This window comes from Phocoena phocoena, chromosome 2, assembly GCF_963924675.1.
Source record: "Phocoena phocoena chromosome 2, mPhoPho1.1, whole genome shotgun sequence".
NCBI classification, from domain to species: Eukaryota; Metazoa; Chordata; class Mammalia; order Artiodactyla; family Phocoenidae; genus Phocoena; species Phocoena phocoena.
In genome coordinates, this window is record NC_089220.1 from 10,381,053 (window position 1) to 10,405,255 (window position 24,203).

Genomic DNA, 24,203 nt, shown 5'->3' on the forward strand with positions numbered 1-24,203 from the left:
TATCCCCAGGCCTGTGTCCATCCTCTGCCACTTTCGCTGCCTGGTTCGCTCCTGGTCACCATTTGGGTGAACTGAGAAGTCACCTTCCTGGCCTGTGGCTCCCCCAGGCTGGGTCCGGGCCCACCTGGCCCCATAGCAACCTTGCCCTTCACCTCATCATGGAGCTTCACATACCGCACTGTTCTTACCCATTTTCTACCCCGAAATTGAAACTGTGAGTAACTCACATCTTACTTGGCTCAATATGTTTAAATGAATTAGTCAACGTAAAATGCCTGGCGCTGTCTCTGGTGCATAGTTGGGGCTCAGTAAATGCTGGTACTTTTTGGTTTTGGCCACGCTGTGTGGCACGTGGGAGCTTCGTTCCCTGACCAGGGTTCAAAGCCACGCTCCCTGCACTGGAAGGGTGGAGTCTTAACCACTGGACCACCAGGGACGTCCCGATGCTGTTACTTTTATTGTCTCTGTTGCTTACCATAATTCCAGGCGCACAGCAGGCCAAGAGACACCTGTTAAATTAAGGAATGAATTACTACCATATGGCCATGCATTCACAGAGCCAGGGATATGATTCCTCTTATCCCTGAAACCCACATATTGCCTCTGTCACCCAGGCTGGGTATGCGGGATGACCCCCAACTACCTGTTGCCGACAGGCCTTGACCTCCAGGCAGCACCCCAACTCCTAACCCACCAGCAGAGGTAGGTGAACACATTGGGAGCAGAGCTCTCCGCGACAGAGCTCACAGAGGCCTCAGGTCGTGCCTAAGACCACTGCCCAAAGCACCTTGGGAACGGAGGGCCCAAGCTCTGTCCTCTGCAGGGCTTGCGGAGGGAAGGGGACTCTCTGCAATTTTTCTTGGAATTCTCCAACATAAAACGCTGACCTTTCTCTTCTGAAAGAACAGGGTTTTAAGACTGGATTTGTTAATTGGCCTTCACTGGTCATCTAAGCGAGCTCCCTCCTCTTGCTATCCTCCCCTAGGAAATCTTCATTTTGGTCCAGGCCCTACTCTCTGTCCATCCTCCAGACCCACGGCCTTTATCATCCTGAGGTAGCTCTTCTTCAGATGCAAATTCCAGGCTCCTTTGCTCCTTATTCAGTCTGCTCTAATGATGCGTGCCCCACCTCCTGCAGTGCCAGCTCCTCCCACCCAAATACTCACTTTTTCATAACAGGGGGGCCACACCGCCAGATCCTTGGCCAGTCCCAACAAAAGCAGACCGACCAGCAGGAGGGGGCTATGGCTGCATTTCTTGCCCAAGCTAGGAATTGTGTGCCCCAGGCACACGCCCTGGCACCTGGGGGTCCAATGGACCTCGTCACTCAACCCCATTTCGTTGGCCAGTTCTCCTCTTCCTCTTCATCTTCCCCCTCACCACCACCACCACCACCATCATCATTATCATCACCATCACTGCTAACTCTGATTAAGGGCTTACACTGTGTCAGGCACTGTTCGGAACACATTACATCGGTAAACATCATTTCATATAACTAGATCCCTACACTACTTTGGACAACTAGGGCCTGATCCTAGAAAACAGGTCCACTTGGTGGAGGTCCTGAGACCTCCACTCAGGTAACTAGACACTGTAACCATCATGGACAGAACACCTGGGACTTCATCCAAACTACCCTTCTAGAACCGAGGTTGCTGATTTGCCAGGTTCACCCAGAAACTGACTTCTCTTGAGCGTTGGCACTAGACCAGTTGGGGTCCAGCTGTGCTCTAATACCTGGATCCTGGATGTGGGTTGTGGGATCTGCCATTAGGGCCAGGCCAGCAGGCCAGGGCAGCTTTGCCTTCCTCCCCTTACCCAAGTCATGCCTGAGTTCCCAGCCTGCGTCACGGCCAAGCCCACCTGGGTTAGGACATGAATTCTCCATTTGAACATCCACAGTGATCAAGTGCCCCCAGTAACCGATGAACTACCTACTTGAATTGTCTTGGTGGCGACTGCCATCTTGAGCTGCCTCTCCAATTCTTCTCCTCCCTCTACCCTCTCAGCTTTTATAAAAGGCAGGATGGAAACATCACGGGTGTGACTCTTGTTAAAGCTGAAAAAGTCCATGTAGAGACATGGTTATCTTGTTAAAGCCATGAGAGAAAACCTATTTCATTTTATTTTATTTTATTTTATTTTCTATTCCATTTTAGACCGAAGTTGAGGGTCCCCCATGGAGAGGACGGTATTCCAGTTCCTACAGCTGCAAATCGAAGTATAGCAGCATCAAACAGACCTTTGTTATGCTCATGGATTCTGTGGCTCGGGAATTTGGGAAGGGCTCAGTTGGGCAGTTCTTGCCTGGGGTCTCTAATGAAGGTGCTGTTAGATGCTGATTGGAGCTGCAGTCATCTGAGGGCTTGACAGGGCTGGAGGATCCACTTCTAAGGAGAATCATCACATGGCTGGCAAGTTGGCACCAGCTGTTGGCTGGGAGCCTTGCCTTCTCTCCACAATGGCCTCTCCATGAAGCTGCTTGAGGGCTCTCATAGCATGGCAGCCAGCTTCCTCCAAAGTGAGATATCCAAGAGGCCAAGATGGAAGCTACAACACCTTTTATCACCCAGTATTAGAAGTCACACACTGTCGCTTTCACCATATTCTATAGGGGACACAGGCCAGCCATGATTCAGTGGAGGAAGTGTCTACACAGGCGCAAACACCAGAAGGCAATGACCATTGGGACCATCTTGGAGGCTGGCTGCCATGTACACCATTCCCAAGGAGGGAGCAGGTCCCCCAGGTGGGAATGGAATTGGGGGCCAAGAGAAGATGCCACATCCCTCCCTCGGTTCTGGATTTGAAGGTGTCAAGATGTCCAGCCACACTCTCCTAAACTGTGGGTGCCACAATCCTGTCCACCATGCGAAATAAGACTGAGAAGGAGATAAAAGGACCCTGGGATGGAACCCAAACTGGAAATGGGTAAATGTCACTGATACTTTTGGCACCCGCCCTACCCCCCTCGCTCACCTCTGATGCCAGCTGTAGCGGTGGTGGACAGTTCTGGGCACGCTGCAGAATGTCAGCTACAGCGCCACACACATCTTGCTTCCCTGCCTGGTGCTCACTTGGCCCCGACACAGGGCAGCCCAGAAATGCAGAGGGGTCAACAACCCCTACCAACAGGGGTGGCAGTCGGTGGGTACAAGCCCCTACCTCCTTTCCCTTCTGGGAACGATGCTGTGTTCCTTAGGGGTCCTCAGTGAAGCTGAGCCCCAGTGGCCCACAGCAGTGTGATAAAGCACTTAGTATTGCCTGTTTCTCCTTCCCCGTTCTCTCGCCTTTGGAATAAACACCTGTCACCCAACTCCTTGACTCAGACTCTACTTTGAGGGGAACTCAAACTAAGCTTCATCTCACATTCTTTGTGGGCCCCAATTCATAATATCCTCTGCTGGTTCTTTTATTCAGCAGACGCTTTTTGAGCACCTGGTCTGCACCAGACGCTGGGCACAAAGGCAGTGATCTCGGTCCTCGAAGACCTCAGCCTTGCCCACGGCAGTCCTAGACAAAGGCACTGACTATTAGCACGTTGACGAAGCCAAGGACCCGCGTGTGAAAGGAGCCCAGAAGAGGGGTCTCTAAATCAGACAGGGGTCTGGAGGGCTTCTCAAGATAAATGATGCTTGAGCTGAGAGGTTCAAAGGATGAAAAGTTGTTAATGAGACAAAGCATGGGGTGAGGTTGGTTTCAGCCAAGAGAATTGAAAGGGAACAGCATTGCCGAGGAACTACCGCTAAGGCTCTTTGTTGTTTTTTTTTTAACACTTCTGGAGGGCTTTTCCAAGTGCCCAGCCCTCACGTGGATTATTTCATGAAATCCTCACGACACTTTATGCGCTAGGCATAATTGTCGCCATTTTATAGATGAGAAAACAGAGGTAAGAGTTAAGTAATTTGCCCGTGGTTGCCCACCCAGTAAGTGGCGGAACCATAATTCAAACCTAGGTCAACCTGATTCCAGATCCCAAAGTCTCAGCCCTACGAACGTACTTGCTTGTACGGTTAGTGGTACATGTGGAGGGTGGTGGGGACAGAGTGGGGACAGGAGGCAGGTACTAGATCACAGAGAGCAACCAACTCCGAGAGCTTAAACGAGGCAGTGACAAGCTCATGTTTGGTATTTTCCAAAGATAATTCTAGGCATTGTTAGAACATTCTCTTCCATGTTCCAGAGGAGGAAAGAAAGGTTTTTGTCCATATTGCGCCCAGAGGGATAAAGGGCAAGCGGCGCCCCCATGAGGCAGGAATGGAGTGGCAGCAGGTGGGTAACACCATCCTCGTCCCAGGCAAAGGTGACTTTCTCCCAGCAAAGCTCAGCAGTATCCCCCCACCTCACCCCAACCCCGACCTTAAGAAAGTGCCCTCCAATGCGAACCTTCCAGGGCTCGGGATTTTATTAAGGAAAGAGGCATTTTCTTTCAGGTTTATCCCTCTTGGAAAGTGTAATAAGCATCACCTAATGAGCATCAAGGGCCTCCAGGGCGAAACGCTATACACGATGACTATTTTTGACTCACCCTGTTTTTTTCCAGGACAATCTTAATTAAGTGGAAGGTGCCAGTAGCTCTAAAAGTATTTATCAACTGCCTCTCAAAGTGACTCTGATTAATAGCAGAGGCGCAAATGTGTCGCCATAACCGGGTCACATGACATAATACAAATGACTGTCTGTTGCTATTTTTAAATAATGTTTATTAGAATCCCTTGGTGCGTAATAAATTTAATTTACAGCAGCTTGAAGCCCAGCCTGCACATGGCCTCCTGTGGCTTAGCTCATTAACACATTCAGGGAAGAAATGAGTTTTCTCCTTAATTCTCCCATTCCATTTCTCCTTTCTAATGAGGCCAGACAGTGAAACTCTTCAGGAGAGAATTTCTCCACCGTCTGCAGTAAAAATCATTCCTAAATGTTCAAATTTTTTAATTATCACAGAGGCACACAGCACAAATTCATGTTAGATGGCTCGGGGCAGAGCTGGAGAAATAAACAATGAATCATCCATTCTCACGCGAGTGGGTGCGGGCCCTCAGAAGGGAGGATAACAAGAGGAGTCCTGTGGGTACCAAGAACATTCCAGTTGGAGATTTGGAGGCTTTTAAACAAATCCAACTAGAAAGTCCCCCTAGAAAGCAGTAGCAGAGCTCTGGACTAGGAGACCAGAGACCTTGAGTCTAATTCTGCCTCTGAGTTTTGATTAGAAGACCTCTGAGGGCCTATCGAGCTCTAAACTGTCTGATTCTTTCCATTCTGGGCCTGAGGACCAAACTGAAAGACCAAACATCTCAATCAAACTATCATGTAGAACAGGAGTGTACAAACTTATTCTGTAAAGAGCCAGAGAGTAAATATTTTAGGCTTTGCAAGCTAAGAGGCAAAATCAATGATATTGTATAGATACCTACATAACAAGAACAAATTTCCACAAGTAATTATTGATGAAATTAGAAATATAATAATTACGTATAAATTTTGTATAATAAGTCTACCAATGAGGAGAATGGAATTCCTTTTTGTGGGATAGCATTTGTTTAATTGAGGTTCAAAGTAACTGTTCCCTATCATCAAACCGATTGAAAATATTCATCTATAATAACCTTTCTTAGCTCATAGGCTCTACAAAAGCAGGGGGTGGACTGGATTTGGCTTGCAGGCCATAGTTTGCTAACAGCCAGAATAGAAGAGCATCTAAGAGTGTGGGCTCCGCAGGAAAACCACCTGGGTTCAACTCCTGGCCGTACCAAGGACTGGCTGGGAATTTACGTAATCTCCTGTTCACGCTATCCAGTGTCACCATAATGCTGCTGAACCTTGGTGGTGTACAGTGAGAAATATCTACCTAGCTCCCAGATCTGTGGAGGCCCCCTCGATCCGGGTGGGCTCTGCTGATCTGGGTGGGTTTACTCACGCACCTGGAGTCAGTTGCAGATTGGCTAAGTAGCTTTGCTGATCTTGGCTGGGCTCACCCACAGGTCTGAGGTTCAGTTGGTTGTTGGCTGATCTAGGGTGGCCTCAGCTGGGAGCAACTCAATTCTGTTCCATGGGTCTTTCACCTCTGGCAAGCTAGCCAGGGCACCATGTGACCATGGGAAGAGAAGCAAAAGTAAGAAAACCCAGTTACACAGCACCCTCCAAGCTCTGCTTACACGACACTTCCCCATGGGTCCAAAGTAGGTCATCCCATGGGTCCAAAGTAGGTCACAGAGGCCCAGAGTCAGTGGGAGGGCAATACCAAGTCACATGGCATAGAAGGTGGATGCCGCAAGGGGCACACTCTGGAACCACTGATGCAGACTCATCGTTCTTTCCCAGTTTCCTTATCTATAAAATGGTGACAAGAACAGTAACTACCTTATAAGTTTGCCATGAGGATATAAGGAGTTAACACTGTAATATCTTTGAAACAGAGCCTGGTACTTAGTAAACAGCCAAGAAATGGTAGTCGTTCTTATTGCCTGGTTTACCCAACTCTGGGTACCAGCATCTTAATTCTATTCACTGTGTAGAATCTATGCGTGCTAAGGATCTAAAGATAAAGGTACCTGGAAAGAATGATTTACTCTGGGGCTCTTTTAAAGCTTTCTCTATGCTCAGTTAGGTATGGACCATGGATGCCAGAAGAAGTCGGGTGGTGTCTGGTCTCAGCCTGCCGCTCGACCCATTAAGGAAGTGCAGAGAGGCTGGGAGAGAGGAGCTGGGCTTTCGGGGAGACATCCCCATGCGTTCCAGGTTGTGTGGCCCCATGCTGTCCACATGGGCTGGCTGCCTCTGGTTTAGAGGCTCTTTCACACTCTTGCAAAACGCAAAGGTTTGCCTCCCTCCGGACGGTCCACCTGGCCTGTTGCTGCCATGGGCCCCTCAGCCCCCTGCCTCTCTGACCTGAGCTCCATGAGGCTGCCCTCTGTCTTGCTCATCATGGTTGCATCAACACGAGGGGCTGCTCAAGCCTCTCCCAAGCAGGTAGGTGTCACTGTCTCCTTGGAATACGATCCAAAAGAGGGCCCCCATTACTGGGGAAAGACGGATATCCTTGAACCTCTTATATAACATAATTAAGCACCCTTCCTGCAACACAGCCTCTGGGGTTGCTCTTTCTTGTCTGATGTCCTATGGGTGACATACATTTCACTTTTAAGAAATCTAACATGTGAACTCCACAGTGCAAATCAAGAAATTGCTAGTTGTCTAGTTGTTCCCCAATATCAGTATCTCTCTTATTCATCAGTAATGGCATCTCTGATTTTAAGCTGGGCACATAGCTGCTCTGAAATGCTTTTCCCAGCTTCCCTCGCAGCTAGGTGTTGTCATGTGATTATGCCCAGGTCTATAGGCTGTAAGCAGAAATGTCATTTGATACTTTCAGAAAGTGTTCTTAAAGGGAGGAACCTACCCTTCTTTTTCTCTTCCTATTCCCTGCTAGTTGGAATGTGGATCTGATGGCTGGAGTTCAAGCAGCTATCTTGGACCATGAAGTAAAAAGAAACCTACATGCTGAGAATTGCAGATCAACAAGCTAGAAAAAGCCTGGACCCTACTCTGTGGAGCACCATACTAGCCCCAGGTTTCCTTTTACCAGAAATAAACTAACATGTTTAAAGCCCCCACTGATTACTGATCATGTCTAGTACTTGCATGGTATTTTAGAGTTGACAAAACCCATTCCCATTTATGTTCTCTTGTGATCTTCCCAGGAAAAGAAAGTAATTTCATTGTTCCCATTTTACAGATGAGGAAACTGAGGCTCAGAGAGTGTAAATGATTGCCCAAGATCACACAGCTAGGTAAAAGCTGCTATTCAAACCTAGACCGTGTGACTCTAAGTCCAGGCTCTCAACCAGCACTCGGCTTGCCCACCTTCCATCTGAGCACCCCTTCACTCATATCGCTCTTTCCCGTGATGCCAGCATGGTCTTTATAAGTCACAAATGTACGATGCCATTTTCTTGCTTAAAACTGTTAAATGCTTCCCTACTGCCCCCCAAATGAATTCCAGATATGTTAGCATGGCTCACGAGGCCCACCACGGTTGACTCTTTCCTTCCCGCAGCTCTTTCCTTGTACTTTCCCACCCTTTTCTCCAGCCATGCCCAAGAACACATAGCCAGGAAGCAGCAGTACTAAGATCCAAACGCAGCTCTGTTTGATATCAGAGTCAATGTGTTTTTCTCCCAAATCGTGCACCCCACCCCTACGCCATCAATTACTCATTGCTCACACGAGAGGGTAAAAAGGGCAGCTCCTAAGAGGCAGGCTACAGACAGCACAGGACAGGATGAGGCTGGTGGGGTGTTGGGATAGGGGAGGGAATCTTTCCTGGACAAAGCGATGTAAGCCAGGATTTGAAGGATGACTAGGACTTTGCCATGAAGATGGAGGGAAAGCATTCCAGGTAGAGGAAACTGGACATGCAAAGGCAGGGAGTTGTAAACAGCAAACGTGTGCAGAAAATCACAGTTTGGTTAATCGAAAGCAGAAACTACAATTATGCCGAGATGCTGAAAGCACTAGATTCTTCCTGAAAGTTTGCAGCCTGTGCTCACCTCTATCACAGCCCTTCTCACACCGTGTTTATAAGCATCTCTTCCCTTCTCTGTCTCCCCCACTAGCCAAGAGCTCCCAGAGGGAGGGCAGGGACCCCGACTCAGGCAATTCTGATCTCCAGTGCTCAAGTCTGGCCCATAATCTGTATTCTATAAATGTTCGTTAAGTGCCTAAATGAGCACAGATCATCTCAGTTATTTCAGGCACAAACACACCAAGGTAATCCTTCTCATTATACTCTGAGGTAGGCATGCTCTTTGAAAAGTTATAACAAATAACTGAGCGATGGGCCAGTCAAAGCGGGTGTTAGCAGATCTTCAAGCTCCTGGATGCTTCCGACATTTCTGACTAAAGTAAATGGCAAAAATCCTCATTCCCTGAAAAATCTACAAAGCTCAAAGACTGGCTCCCAGGCAGAAGCCATTCTGTGAAAATCCTTGCGTAAACAAGAAGAAACAGGATTCAGCAAGTTCACCTTGTGATTAAAAAAAAGTCACCCAAACATTTCATCAGAAAGCAAGACACAAAATGTAAAATTCTGTAAGTTGTCTCTCTTTCCGTTCACTCCTTCAACAGATATGTACTGGGCCGTCGTAGGTCAAGCATGCTCTAGGCTTGGAGTGTGCTGGCCTCTTGGTTTGGGTTCTCCCCAAAGCAGTGTGAGACCAGGACTCACGTGGGTGATCTGTTTGGAAGGTGAGCCCAGAGGAGGAGGGAGGAGCCAGTTAAGGCTGTGTTAATGGAGACAGTTACCCGGCCCCCTCACCGCAGTCAAAAGGGCCTCAGTCCACTGAGGGGGGACCCCCAAGGAACTGTAAGAACGAGCTTCAGAATAGTTTTCAAAGAAAGGCAGGCCAGGGTATGTGTCCACAGCCCTACTCCATTGTTCAGGTCCTTTGGGAGGCCTCGCCCCCCGCACTTCTGGTTTCTCCCTGCTTTCCTTGGCTCTCAGGCAGCTTACTGGGCGGGGTGGGGGGGGGTGGGGGGGTGGGGGGGGTGGGGGGGTGGGGGGGGTGGGGGGTGGGGGGTGGGGGGGGTGGGGGGGTGGGGGGTGGGGGGTGGGGGGGGTGGGGGGGTGGGGGGGGTGGGGGGGGTGGGGGGGTGGGGGGGGTGGGGGGGGTGGGGGGGGTGGGGGGGTGGGGGGGTGGGGGGGTGGGGGGGGTGGGGGGGTGGGGGGGGTGGGGGGGGTGGGGGGGGGTGGGGGGGGTGGGGGGGTGGGGGGGTGGGGGGGGGTGGGGGGGTGGGGGGGTGGGGGGGTGGGGGGGTGGGGGGGTGGGGGAGGACCCGGGGTGGGGGGGGTGGGGAGGACCCCAGCGTGCAGAGGAGCTGTCCACCATGGCTGTGCTGAAACCAGTGGTGTGTTGAGTGGATATGGTGCAGGATACAGGAAGTATCTGCTCCAGGCTATGAAGAGAGGAGTCCAAAGCCTCTGCCCTCAGGAAGCTTACATTTTAGTATGAGGGGAGACACGTACTGATCACAGGAAACAAGTTTTAAAAGTGTGTATTAGGAAGCAATATATACTAGTGAGAAAAATAAAACAACATGGGAGAATGGGGAAAGCCAGCAGGCGTTGGCTATCAAGTTAAATAGGGTGGTCAGCACGGGTCTGGGTAGAAGAGTGACAGGCAAACAAAGACTTGAAAGGTGTGAGGGAGTATGCCCTGCTGAAATGGGGGAAGGGTGTTCAGGCAGAGGGAACAGCCGGACCCAGGCCCTGGCCCTGAGGCACGCTTGGATCTGAGTGTTTAAATAACAAGGAGGCTGGAGGCCGGGTAACAGGAGAGAGTGAGAAGGGAGGTTGGAGAGTGAAGGACACCCTTGCACAGAGGCCCAGTGGCACTGGGTTCTACAGTCACTCTCAAATATTTACGGAGCCCCTGTTAGACGTGGGGGGCTGCCGGGTGTCTGAACTCAAAGATGAATAAAACAGAGCCCCTTCCCCCAAGGCCTGCACAATTAGGAGAGGAGACAAACTTGCACCTAGGTGGAACAGACAGTATTTCTTGAGGGCCTGCGCTGTGAAGGCACTGGGCTCTACGCTTTACATGCGTTATTTCTAGTATTTCCCCCTGTAGCCCAGCAAGGTGAATGTCAGCACCCTTGTTTTGCAGACAGGAAAAGTGAGGCTCAGTGAGCTGAACGGAACTTTCCAGATTCCTCCCATGGTCAAGCAACACCAATCCCAGAGTTCTTTCCATTAAGTCCACGCCCTGCTGCATCCCTGACTGCCCATGTCCTAATAATTCGAGTGCCATGATGGAGAGGTGTGTAAGATCGGGAGAAGGGAGACAGGGATGACTGTATAGGAATTAGCCAAGTTGGCAAGAGGAGAAGGGATTCTCAGCACAGGAAACAGCGTGAGCAGAGCCGGGAGATGTGAAACAGCAGGAAGTGCTGGAGCACCAAGGACAAAGAGGGGAGTGAGTGCGGAGCGGCAGGGGTTGGGGATGCTTGGGTGCTGTGTGAGAGTCTTCTGGGGGCTTGAAAGCAGAGAAGAGAAACGGTCCTATTTGCAGCTTAGGAATCATGTATGCTTCTCCTCCCTCTACTAGAATGTGAGAAATTGGGGAGGAAGATCTATCTCCTTCATCCTGATGGCTCCTGCTTGGCCCAGCACGTGGAAGAAAAGAGATGAAGCCAGCTCTCTCAGCTGGGCTGGCATTTGGACTTGACCCACTGGGTCAGAGGGGTGGCCCACCAAGCAGTTCCAATCAAATGTTCTCTTGGATCATATCTGTTGGACTCTCTTCTGACACTGGAAAATGGCACTGGACCAGGCTGTCCCACCAAGCATGCCCAGTCCTGACAATTTCCCCCAAAGTTTTGGTCCTTTCTTAGGATTTAAGAAAGGACAACAAATGAGAGAAGATACAAGTGGTTTTAAACAAAAGTTTAAAATCCGGGCTTCTTCCTGACTCTCCTCCATGTCCAAACATCTGGCTGCAAGAAATCTAGACCAAAATGTTCTTGGGGAAAGGGCCTAACTCAGAGTCTGGGGCAAGGCAAATCTGCCCACATAGCCCTTGTAATGAATCCAGCTCAGCTCTTAGGTTACTGGTTGGAGTGTGGGACCAACCTCAGAAAGACCAGTGAGGTCTGGGACAACACCTAGGAGAGACTTGGGTTCCCGCTCCCCCAATACGAGAGCAATCAGGGAAATGTCCTCTCTGGACAGAGTCACAGCTGATCTATAAAACGTGACACAGACAATTCCATATTTCACTCAAGCAGAGGTAATGAACGATTTGGACACCACCAATGTCTTTTTCAATAACTGTGTTTATTTGCAGTATTTCAAGACGTAATTACCCTGCATAACTTCATGGTTCAATGAGGGCTCTTTCACTGGTCATAAAGTGTTTCCTTTGTTTCCTTGTGTTTTACTTAAAAAGATTCCTGATGCCAATTAGCACTTTTGCAAAAGGGCAGCGTTTTTGCGCCTTTATCCATCAAAATAATTAGAGACTCCTTCGTTGAGCAATTACTATGTGCCAGGCTAAGTGTTTATATGAATTATCTCAGTTAATCCTTCCAAGAACTCTGCAATCTAACTCCATCTAAATATTATAATTCCTGATAGACAAGAAAAGAGGCCAGCTTTTTTTTTTTTTTTTTTGCGGTACGCGGGCCTCTCACTGTTGTGGCCTCTCCCATTGCGGAGCACAGCCTCCGGATGCACAGGCTCAGCGGCCATGGCTCACGGGCCCAGCCGCTCCGCGGCATGTGGGATCTTCCCGGACCGGGGCACGAACTCGCATCCCCTGCATCAGCAGGCGGACTCTCAACTACCGTGCCACCAGGGAAGCCCTTTTTTTTTTTTTTTTTTTTTTTTTCCGTAGAGGCCAGCTTTAAAGGTTAGGGTATTCTACAAAGACTCCACAGGTTATAAGAATCAAGCAGTCTGGCTCAAGAGCTGGTGTTCTCGACCCTCATGAGACTTTTCCCACCTAGAACTTGCCTGGATGCACAGGAGTGGGGACCTGAAGAAGACCATCTGGATGCTTAAGGAACCCCTTTGAATTTGCTGTGGGTCTTCAGAGGTCGCAGTAGGAATGCAGTGTCCTACTTCATTTTATGCATGTGGCCACACCCTCTAGAGCCCATGAACCCTGCAAGAACTTGCCTGAGTCTAAACTCCCCAGGAACCGGAAGTAAAGCAGAGGTAATAACAAATTTGGGGGGAGTGAATTTCTAGGTCAGAAAGAGCAAGGGGAAATTGGCAGGGAGGCAGGGAAGGAAGGAAGGCAAAGAAAATGTGGGCCCTTCACTGGTCTGGCCACAGCTTTGCTGGGGAACACAGCCAAGTACTCAGTCACACAAGACAGACTCGAAGAGGCCAGATGGAACCACGGATGGAGAAAGGGTGATGGATTATCTACCACGTCTTTCCCGACCCTGTCTCTCCTTGATCAAAGTCTGTATCACAGGGAGTTAACTCTCTACACTTTCAGGTCGTGTTCCTTGGCCCCTACAAATAGCTGCTCTGGGAGTCGGATCCCATCCACCATGGTGTGGGGCTTTGTCTGAGTATGGGATTGGTAGTAGGAGCCCAAACCTCCATGGGTCTGGTCCCCTCCATTGGTGTTGGGACCCCTCCTACAGTGGGCATGATGGAGGCCACACTGAAGCTCAGCTCTGCCAAGGTGGGGAGGCTGAGATAACCACAGTGTTAGGAGATGGGATGGTGGTAGCTCTGGCGGCTCTCTCCAGGGAGCAGAGTAAGGAAGCAGGTGGAGCCAGACAAATCTAGGTGCCTAAATGTGGTCTAATAGAGTCCACCCCCTGCATTACTCAGAACTGTTCACATCCTTCTATGCTATTTGCAAGTAACTTGAGAAGAAAATGCCATCAATTTGAGAGTGAAGGTGCAAGTCCAACCGTAACTTAGACAGAAAAGCATGAGTAAGCCAAGCTATAGTCCCACTGCTGCAGCTGGTCCTAGGGCCATAACTGATATTCATTATCTCCCCCCTACACCTCCCATTCTAGATTTCTAGGGCCAGCTTTTCAGCTGGTCCGGGGTTCTTACCTGGCAGGTCTTTGGACGTCTTAACTGCCCGTTCACGCTATCTCTGAGCAGAGAAGCTCCAGAGAATCCCAGAGTATCAGCTCGAGCTGCCATAACAACATACCACAGGAGGGGTGGCTTAAAGAGCAGAAATTGGGCTTCCCTGGTGGCGCAGTGGTTGAGAGTCCGCCTGCCGATGCAGGGGACACGGGTTCGTGCCCCGGTCCAGGAAGATCCCACATGCCGCGGAGCGGCTGGGCCCGTGAGCCATGGCCGCTGAGCCTGCGCGTCCGGAGCCTGTCCTCCGCAACAGGAGAGGCCGCAACAGTGACAGGCCCGCGTACTGCAAAAAAAGGAAAAAAAAAAAAAAAGAGCAGAAATTCATTTTCTCACAGTTCTGGAGCCTGGGAGTCCCAGATAAAGGTCCATAGAGTCGGTTTCTGGTGAGAACTCTCTTCCTGGCTTGCAGAGCTTTTCCTCTGAGCACATGCAGAGAGAAGGAAAGAGAGCTCTCATCTGTCTTCCTCTTCTTGTAAGGACACCAATTTTATTGGATTAGGGCCCTACCCTTATGAGCTCATTTAACCTTCATTTCCTCCTGAAGACCATTTCTCCAAATACAGTCACATTGGGGAATTATGGCTTCAACATACGCATTTGCGGGGTGGGGGAGGGTACAAAATTCAGTCCGTAGCCAGATATACTCTTCCCCGTGCCCACTGCGTAACAGCAAGCCTAGATCCCCATGGTAATCAAGGATGACCGCCTCCTCTCTCTGACTGCTGGTCCACTGGCAAGAGAAGCCCAAGGTGCCCACGTAGAACTTACAGCTTTCAGTTTTGAGCATCCCTTACTGTGTTCACTGGTGGAGGCATCAGCTTCTAGGAGCCAGGACCGCTAACCCCTTAGTGTCTACATTTGCAGGAACAAAAAACACAGAGTCTGCAGGTATCTCTCTGATACGTGGGCTCAGAGGGGCCAATCCTACTTCACTCCTTTGTTCCCAGATTTTGTGTGTTCTTGCCGTTGGAGACACATCTATCAACTCACACTGCAACCAGGAGAACAATGGCCCATCCCCACAGGTTGTTGTCTCCAAGCTGATGCCACGGCTCAGCCTTCAGCAGACCAAGCCATCGTTCAGGGAAGCACTAAGATGGCCAGAGAGAGAGGCTGGCTGACTTCCACAGGATGGGTCATCCTGTCCAACTGATTGCTGAGAGCCTCCTTGGCAATGGATGCTCCCCGGTGAGTATGAATATGAGGCAGGACCATCAGTACCCTTTGTGTCCACTCCTATGAGTTCATCCATTGACTATTTACCTGACCTCCATGCCCCTGAGTTTTCAGTATTGTTATTTCCATGAACAATTAGCTGAGCCACTTCCCCCTGCAGACCCAAGATTTTCAGGCTTGTCCGCCCAAATATTCCTATTCTAGATCACAAGGTCCAACTCTTTCCCTATCAGAGCCCTGATGTGAACAGCTGTGTGGCTGCACGTGTAGTGTCTTTCCAGCTCTGCCACCCTTACAATCAGATCCTGAGCCTGTATTTCAGGTGCCTTGTGGATGTCGAGAGATGAGAGTGTCCTTAAAGCTTTCACAAAGTATGCCTCAAGTTGGCAAATAGCTTCCCTATCGCTTTCTTTTTGCAAAATCTCCAGTGCTGTCAGAAGAAGCCATCTAACCTCACAGTCTTTATGATATCATTGATCAAACGCAGTGGCCACTTGACCTCCCATAGCCTTGCTTTTTACCCACCTCTCATCTCACTTAGCCAGAGGTGAAGCTTTACAAATAGTAATGTCAAATATATGCGTGATTATGACCTGCTTCCCGTCAGTAATGGGGCCCCTATGGCTTCCAGATAGATGGGAAATCCAGCTCCAACATCTGACCCTGAAGACTTGCTTTCTGGACCACCTGTGGTACCCATTGTCCCTGGTTCCTTAGGAGACAAAGCATGAAGCAATGCTTGCTTGCCAACACTTTATTGAGGGCTGCAATTCTAGGACAAGAAAAAGAAAAGAAAGCGGAAGTAAAGGAAGGAAGGACGACAGTAAATACAAGGCTGTGGGTTATCCAGGTGGCTGCATCTTTGGAAGAAAACATTGCCAGTCACTCAATCACACCCCCTGGACATCTCCTGACAGGCCAAATGGAACTACTACCATCCATATGCTGGCTCCCTCCCATCTCTTGTCTTTTGTTCGTCAAAATTTGCTGCAAGGTTTAACGCCCCTGCATTTCTTTTTGTGTGTGTGTGGTACGCGGGCCTCTCACTGTCGTGGCCTCTCCCGTTGCGGAGCACAGGCTCCGGACGCGCAGGCTCAGCGGCCATGGCTCATGGGCCCAGCCGCTCCGTGGCATGTGGGATCTTCCCGGACCGGGGCACGAACCCGCGTCCCCTGCATCGGCAGGCGGACCCCCAACCACTGCGCCACCAGGGAAATGCCCGCCCCTGCATTTCTCAAGGAGAGTTACCTGGCCCTGGTAGGCAGATCCCAGGTACCATGGGTTGCTTGGTCTTCACCCTAACAGAGGTGTGATATTCCATGGCGTTAGGAGGGCTGGGAGAATGTGGAGCCAGCTGACACTCAGGAGGTGCGTAGACTGGGTCCAGTACAGGAATACTGAAGATCAGAATGGATGATGTAGGCTTTCCAAGAGGCACAGCCTGCCTAGGTTCTCCTGAAGTGTTGGACCTCTGGTTGGGGCCAGTACTTCTGAATCCCAGGTGAGCAGCTGTGTGGTCCTGGGAAAGTCACATCTCTGAACTTGTCAAATGGGGCGATTACATTTACCCAACAGAATTGTAAGAACTGAATTAGAATGTGATTTAAGAACATTTTTAAGTAGCAAAGTGTTCCATATAAACCTCAGGGGCTGCTGTCATATCTAAAGACTGAAGTCGTGGACTGAACAAAATACCCTGGCTAGCTTCAGTGGAAAGGCATTAAAATACCGTGTTATTTGGACCTCAGCTGGCCAATAGGGCTCGTTTTGTGCCTCATTCTCCTGCTTCAAACCACTGGTGAAAGCAAGTCATCCAGGAAGCCCCTCCTGCCCCGACACCTATATTTTCTTCCCGTCCCTCCTCCCGCTATGATGGGCCCCTTAAAGGCAATAAGAAGATCTGATTTGTCCACTGTTGTATACCCAGCATCGAATGCTCTGTCTGGCCCTTAGTAGGTGTTCCAGACACTGTGTATGGAATGAATGAACAAATGAACAAGCATCTCCACATCTTTGCCCAGGGGGTTCCCAATGCCTGAAATACTGCCCCACTCCCGGCTGGTCACCCAATCTTGGAAGCCTTTCCTGACCCTCCCTCCAGTTTTCACTGCTCTCTCCTCCCCTTACAGTGCTTTTGTCACACGCAGCTGACAGCAGAATGCCAATGGACAGTGGAATGGCTGGTTTTGTTATCTGTCTCCCAGATCAGACCCCAAGCTCTTGGAGGGAAGGGACAGGGCCTCGTTCACGACTGTGTCCAAACATCTCCTTGGTTCAGATGCGGCTCTACCGAGTCTGCATGGAGAAGAGCCTCGGGTCAGCACTCAGTATGAAAGAGGTCGCTAGGAAATTGGTCTGAAAGCCGGTTTGCAGAGCAGTTTATAGAGTGTGTGTTTACAGGGGGTGACTTAAGGGTGCCCAGAGAGATTGGGGAAAGGAACTAAGTAAATGCTCCTTCGATGAATGAGCTATGGTGTCTGACTCTCCGCTCTCTGTCCTGACCCCCTGGTTCCTTCACCCAACCTAAAAATAAGATTGTCCATGCGTTGGGGGCGGGGACACTCTGGAGAGCCCCTCTATAAATCAAAGCGCTCGTCAGGTGCTCTCACCCGATCAGCGGAGGCCATGCATACCTGTGGTGCGGCCTGGCGGGGCCCGGGGCAGCTTGTTTGAAAGAAACGTAACGCGCTACTTCGCCACCGACTTGTTGATAATCTCGCCTCAAACAGGAGTTTGAGATGGCTGACGAAAAGCAGTGGTGGAGAGGTCCTCCCCGGGGCCGTCGGCAACTCCTTCCAAGGTGCAGCCGTGTGGCTGGAACGGTCCCCCCGCCCGGGACTACAGAAGGGAGAACGCAGCACTTGGCCCCGAGAGTGGCGGCCTGCACCTCGAGCCCGGGCAACCGGGGCGCCTTCGGCACCGTCCGAATGGGGTGGAGGAGGGGAGGGATTCCGCAGGGATCGAGCGCAAAAAGGGGTCTCCAGTCCTTACTCCCTTCCCGCCCCCTCGGAGAAACTTGGCGGGGGGGACGGCAGGCAAGGAGCAAGACCCTCGGGAGCTGGAGTCTGCCTCGCGGGTGGATAAATAAATTATTAAGCGCCCAATACACAATAGCCTCACTAGATGGAGACGAGGAATCACTGCAGCGGCGCTGGCGGCAGCTGCGGCGGCGGGGAGCGCGGGCGGGAGCGCAGCCCCGGGCGGGAGGCGGGCGAGCTCTGGCTCGGCTCACTTCTGTTTTCCTTTTTTCGTGCATTATTTATTTCGCCTCCGCCCGCGGCCCTGCGGCCAGAACAAGCGCTCGAGGCCAGCGCCTCTAGCCGCTGCTTCTCACGGGCTGGCGTGACGGGCGGCCGGAGCTCGGGCACACCAGCGCCCCGAGCAGCCGCGCGGCGCCACCGGGGAGGGCGGGGACCCGGGGAGGGCACGCACCGCCCGCTCCAGGCGGCTAGGAGGAGACTTTCCCCGCCCTCCGCCTCCGCCTCGGCAGCCCGCCCCGGCCCTGGGCGCGGGGTGCAGCCCCTCCCGCCCCGCGCGCGGCCAGGCGCAGCCCGGAGCTACCGCGCCCTGCGCCCCGTGCGAGCGCGCCCTGCCGGGGCCCCCGGCTCAGCCGCCCCGGAGGCCCAAACCTCGCGCAAACTTTTGCTCCAGTGCCCGGCGCTCCTCCCAGGCATGTGAAGCCCCCAGGCGCCCGCGCAGTCGCCAGGGTGAGGAACGAGGCCCCGCCTAGAAGGCGGGGGACTGGGGAGGCGGCTGGCTTTAAATGGGGGCCGTCCGGCCGCTCGGGAACAGATTCTGCCGCGGGGGGGGGGGGGGAGCGGGCGTCTCCCTTCCTCGCGCCGAGGATCGGCTGGGGCCGCCGCCAGGCAAGGTGGCGTAAGGCCCCGGAGGGGTGCGGGCGGAGATGGAGACGCGGGGGGAGCTCGTGCCCTGAGGCCGGAGGCCGGGGCTCGGCAGAGCGCGAGGGCAAACGGGGCGCGCACTGAGGTGCATGTGTTGCAGTGTGCGCAGTGAGGGCCGGCGGGGCAGAGAGGGTGCACGCAGCGTGTACATGCAGGGTCAGCGAGCGTGCGGGCAGGAGTCGGTGGGTGTGCACGGCCGTTTCTGTGGGTGTGCACGCAGGGTGAATGGTGCCCGCCGGGTTTGAAGTGTGCTCACAGTGGGAGAGAGTTGTGCATGGCTGTTTCTGGGGAGGTGCACGGGCCTCGGTAAGCGTGCTTGGCTGTTTGTGGAGGTGTGCATGGGGCCAGGGTTTGCGCGCAGGATTCCGGGGGCGTGCACCACGACGGACTGTAAGTTCTTGGATGCCGGCCCCTGTGAGTGTGCATGAAGGGTCAGCGAGGATGCAAGCTGGAACGAAAGGCCAGACTTGGTTTACGAGGGTGCCCCAGGGTGCGGGGCGTGCCCGCCCAACCTGGACTGCTACGTGTGTGTGGGTGCGCAACCACGGTGGTGCCAGCGGCGCCCGCCTGACCCGAGCTTTGCTCCCCTGACAGTTCGCCCCGGGAGCGGGTGCCGCGGGCCGAGATGCTCCTCCGGGACCTGGTGCTGCGCCGTGGCTACTGCTGGCCCTCACTGCTGCTGCACTGCGCGCTCCACCCGCTCTGGGGCTTCGTGCAGGTGAGCGGTGGCGCGGGCTGCGCGCGCCTGAGGACCTCCTGGTCAGGACCGGGTAGGGGGTGGTTGTCACTTCACTCCCACGACCCTGGCTTCCTGAAGTCGCCCCTCTGATTGGTCCTGGGAAGAGTTTAGGAAAAGAAAGGATGCATACTCTCGCTCTGAAAAGATAAGAAACTCCTGAAGGAGGCTTCGGTCCTGGCCTGCTGAGGCCTTCAGGACAGCGCCTTGGAACAGAAAAGGCTGAGGGAATGCCTTCTTGATAATATTCTATTGCAGAAATGCAGACAAAGAAACCTTAGAGCTTTTACAAAGTTAAAAAGAAAAATGATACCAAGAATATACCTTCTTTATTTCCCATCAGAGCCACTGGTAAGCTTCATATCAGCCTTCTTAAACTGGACTTCAACACGGAAGGGGTTGTTTCTTGTAGGTAGTAGAGTTGAGGATGTGGACAGGTTTTGCGAGGTGGCCACTGGGGGGGGGAATGTAAGAAGGAGCTGTCGATCTATAAGGACTGCCTGAGGATGGAATCTTCACCCCGGGCCCCCCAGTCCCCAGGGCAGAGACCAGGTAGCCACCAACTCGAGTGACCTGTGTTAGGGTCAGAGAGATGGTAAGATGGGATGGTCCCTAGTCCCTCCCAGAATGCACACAGTCAGCAGTACAGTGGAATGGCGAAGAGGTGGACTTTGGTGTCAGCTCTGAATTTTGAGCCCCAGCTCTGCCCCTTACCGGCTGGGGGACTTTAGACAGTGCGCTTAACCTCTCTGGGCTCTGGTTTCTTCTTCCTCCCTGTGCTAGTATAAGTACTTGATGAGATAAAGATTACTTAGCGCAGCTCCTGAACCATAGTAAACACTAAGTGGTAGCTGGTGCTGCTATTATTGCTGTTAGTAATAGTAACGTCACTCCTCTAACTGGCTAGCCAGGCACTCTGTTGATTGCTATGTAGTCTGATCGAGAATTTTGAATCGTTTTGATCAGCATTTTTACCATTTCAGTCATTGAAATACCCACTCTGGGGTGTTTGCAGCTTCGTGTCCTTCTGTTGGCATTTTGGGGCTTGGGGACTATTCAGGTAGTTGCCCTGAGTAGGAGGTGACAGTCCAGAGAAGATGGGATTGAGCAACGCTGCTTGCCAGGCTGCCAAGGCTCATGAGCTGTCCCAAGTGACGGGGCATTGCTGGGAACCAGGGTGGTCAGTCCTGCTTGTATGGCAGCCCTGGTGACCCCTGGAGAGAACCAGGGGCTCTAATGCTGGAACCAGCCAGCTCGGGGGAGCGCTCGAGTGGAGGAGGGGCATACCCCCCTGCTGCAGCGCCGGGCCCATCTTGTGCTCTCTTCCCTGGCTTGCTTCTGTGTCACTCACGATTGTTTTCCTTTCGGAATTTGACAGCTTTGTTTAATGTGTGAAGCGGCAGTTATTAAACTCAGCTGTGCCTCCTTGGGCTTCAGAATTTTGTCACTTCGAAACACTTGGGTGGTTTGGGACCAGTTTCTCTCATTCAACTTTTAGCTGACCCTCAGGTGTTAAGCTCATGTCCTTTTTGTATTCGGTTGTTTACAGTTTTCCCTCTTCTGGGAGACTTTTTCAGCTAGTACAGAGAGCAACATGATGTCGTTAATCTCCAAGGACTGGAATTTTCTGCAGGAACTAGCAGGATAGAAACAGCAGATCCACCACCTCCCTACCCACTCCCACCACCAAAAGAAAGGATTTTGTAAAGTAGCTTCGTTTTTTAGCAGTGTCCTTCAGCCAGGCAGTGCTCACACAAGCAAATGTGTGTGTGAGTTTGTGTGTGTGTATTTCAGATGCCGTTGACTCAATGCAAATCAAGTTTTGTGAAAATCAATTAGAAAAGAAATCCTCCAGGCAAGTAGAATGGGTAAAATCTTGGCTGGAGGCGCTGGAAAGATTAATCTACAGATGATAAGGACTGAGAAGTCAAGGGAAAAGGGGCTTTGGAAGGAATGGATTTGGTTTTTGAGCAAAAGAGCTGAAACCAGAAGAGAGGGGAGAAGAGGAAAAATCGAAGTGCACAAAGCCATGTGTTTCCCTTTAAGTGGAGAGAGTGTCATTTGTCACGTCATAGGAGTTTCTTGAACATAAAGAAATCTATCTGTGCTTTCGTGAGCTTTTTGCCAGAAGAACCCCTCTAAGTCGTAAACATCTGGAAGGGTGAGACCAGCACAATAATTGGTGAAGCAAGAGGTCTGTGGTCCCTCAAAGCACCAGGTTCCAACCTTGAGATCAGCCCGGAGCCTCTGGCTGCTGCCTGGATGATAAGAGACTTAATCATTACAGTCCGATGACATTACATGGCCACAAGGTTGGTGGGGGCACTCTTGAGGCTCTTCCCATTTTTCCTTCGTGTGTCTGGAATTGAGATTTTGAGCTTTTGTGATTTAGGGTTCTTCTAAGTTCACTTCCACATGAGTCCTTTTTTTTTTTTGCAAGTGAAGAGGATGACAGGCTGGCGAATTTATTAGGTGTGACAGGAGTGTGTCTCATCAAGTTACTGTGGCGCTGTAACAGTATCGAGTTACTGTCTCGATAAAAGATGCCAGAAGCCATCATCCTTGTGGGCGCCCCCCTAAAGCAATTGTCATGGAGACAGGCTCTGATGCGGGCCTGTGGGTCTCTGCGTGGCAATGAGGAGCCATCCCAGACCCAAGCGATGCCGACCCCCTGCCCCTGTGGTCAGTCATTACAGCTTCACTTATTTAGTCAGCTGCAATTATTGGGCACCTACTGTTTGCCAGGGCCCCCGTATTAAGTGCAAGGGATCTAGGGGTCCCTGCCTTCGTGGCATTGACAGTCTAGCACTGGAGAGATTGTTAGACAAGTCATAATAGGCAGGAGTGCTCAACAGGAGCAAATAGCTTAGAAACAGGAGCTTGTGGAAGATTCAGAGAAACCTCGCGGATGCGGTGCTTCCCCTGAGACACGAACAAGGAGAAATCAGGAGTCAGGATGCAAGCGTGAGTGAAGTGTCCAGGTGGTGGAGGGAGCAGCCCCGAGGTGGGAGGAGAGGGCAGGGCATTGGAAGAACACAGGTGAGGCCTCTGTTGGAAGCCACTAGCATCGTGTCTTACAGTTTGGACTTGATCCTGAGGGCTCTGGGGGCCGTGGAAAGTTTTAAGAAAGAGACGACACAACCTCAGATTGGCATTTTAGAAATCTCAGTCCAGCTCCAGCACAAAGTTCGGATTCAGGGAGGGGGCGAGGCAAGGGGCACAGGGGCTGGTGAGGGTAGGGTTGCCAGATTTAGCAAATAAAAATACAGGCGGTCCAGTTCAATTTTCATATGAACAATGGATCGTTCTTGAGCATTAAGTATACCCCATACAATATTTGGGACATATTTATACTTAAACAATGTTGTTGTTTCTCTAAAACTTTACAGGGTGTCCTGTATTTTATCTGGCAACGCTAGGAGAGAGGCAGGGCTACCCAGTGGGGATGTGATGGTGTCCTGGTTTAGGGCTGTAGCACTGGGAGTGAGGAGAGGTGGATGGATTCAAGGACTATTTAGGAGGACTGGGCCAGAGAGCTACACTGCTTGGCCAGAAGTGAGAACTGGCTGCCACAGCACCGTGTCCCCCAGACCACGGTGCCAGGGACCAAATCCAGGTGACCACGGTGCCAGGGACCAAATCCAGGTGACCACGGTGCCAGGGACCAAATCCAGGTGACTGCAGGACCTCTCTGTGCCTCAGGACTCTGGCCCCAGGAGGACGCTGCAGAGCAGGGACAGGACGGCAGGAGATGGCAAAACCGGAATAAAAAGTGGTCACAGGAAGTCACGATACCGGCTTTAGGCGGGTCGTTGACCTCTCTGGGCCTCTGCTCTTTCTTGGTTAAGTCTAGCTAAGAGCAAGTGACTTCAGGGGCAAGTTTCTTCTCCTTGTAAGACCCCCCAGGATGTAAACCAACCAAGCCAGGCATTGAGACAAGCTCGTGGTACCGAGGTTTCCTCTCTGCTGGTCTAAACACAAACACTGCCGACCCGCAGAATCCCAAAGTGGACCCAGAGCTGGGGGATGGGGTAGATCCCATGTTTCTCCACTGCTGGGCAGACAATCCCCGGCACACACTTTTACTGAGCACCAATGGAACGCCGGGCCCTGCGCAACTTTGGTAAATCACTTAGCTTTTGCCAAGCCTGTCGTCCCAGCCAGTAAGTGTGGATGATAAGAGCTACCTCTCTTGATTATCCTCATGGCGAAAGGAGAACCTGTTTCCCACGACTGACGCAGTAGGGCTCAGGAAGTCACACTTAGTCAGGATTGATAAAGCACAGACCCACCTGCCTTTCTGCTCCAAGATGCTCACCACTTAGTGTGGGAGGACATTAACAGTGGGAAAAGGGCCCCAAAGGGGAGGGTTTACGAGGTGAAGAGGCAGCACTGGGCAGCTGGGTCTCATTTTGGGGGGCGTGGGGTTCAGGATAGCTTGCCTGGGAAAGCCATGTAAGAGCTGGGTTTGAAGGAGGCATAGAAGTTGGCAAGTGGATAAAGGACCTGTGTAACCAGCTGTCAGTCTAGGGAGGCTCAGCGGCCACAGGCTTGCACTGGACCAAACCAGTGAGGAGCCCCAGGGGTCCCCGCCTCGGGGAGAAGGACAGCCCGCTCAGGCTCGCTAATTTTGTGATGGCCTTTGGGTAAGCAGTTATGCCCGCTCGCATTTCAGTGGGACCGTTACACGAGAGACCACAGATGTTTAACACGCCGTGTGTGCCTGCACTTCCCCCACGTCAGCCTTGAAACTTGGCCCTGGTTT

At 51.8% G+C, this 24,203-nt stretch overlaps 1 protein-coding gene across 2 annotated transcripts in view; it reads left to right on the top strand.

Moving 5' to 3' along the window:
- Positions 1-18,369: 18,369 nt before the first annotated feature.
- The window catches only part of PRIMA1 (proline rich membrane anchor 1), a 60,690-nt gene continuing 54,856 nt past the window's right edge, over positions 18,370-24,203 (top strand). Inside the window, exons 1-2 of one of the 2 annotated variants that reach the window (XM_065872447.1) lie at positions 18,370-18,507; positions 19,297-19,420. In XM_065872447.1, coding sequence (XP_065728519.1) covers positions 19,328-19,420 — 93 coding nt within the window. In that variant the 5' untranslated portion in view covers positions 18,370-18,507; positions 19,297-19,327. Of the gene's footprint in view, positions 18,508-19,296; positions 19,421-24,203 lie in introns of those variants that run through there. The other variant, XM_065872446.1, reaches the window with a different exon arrangement.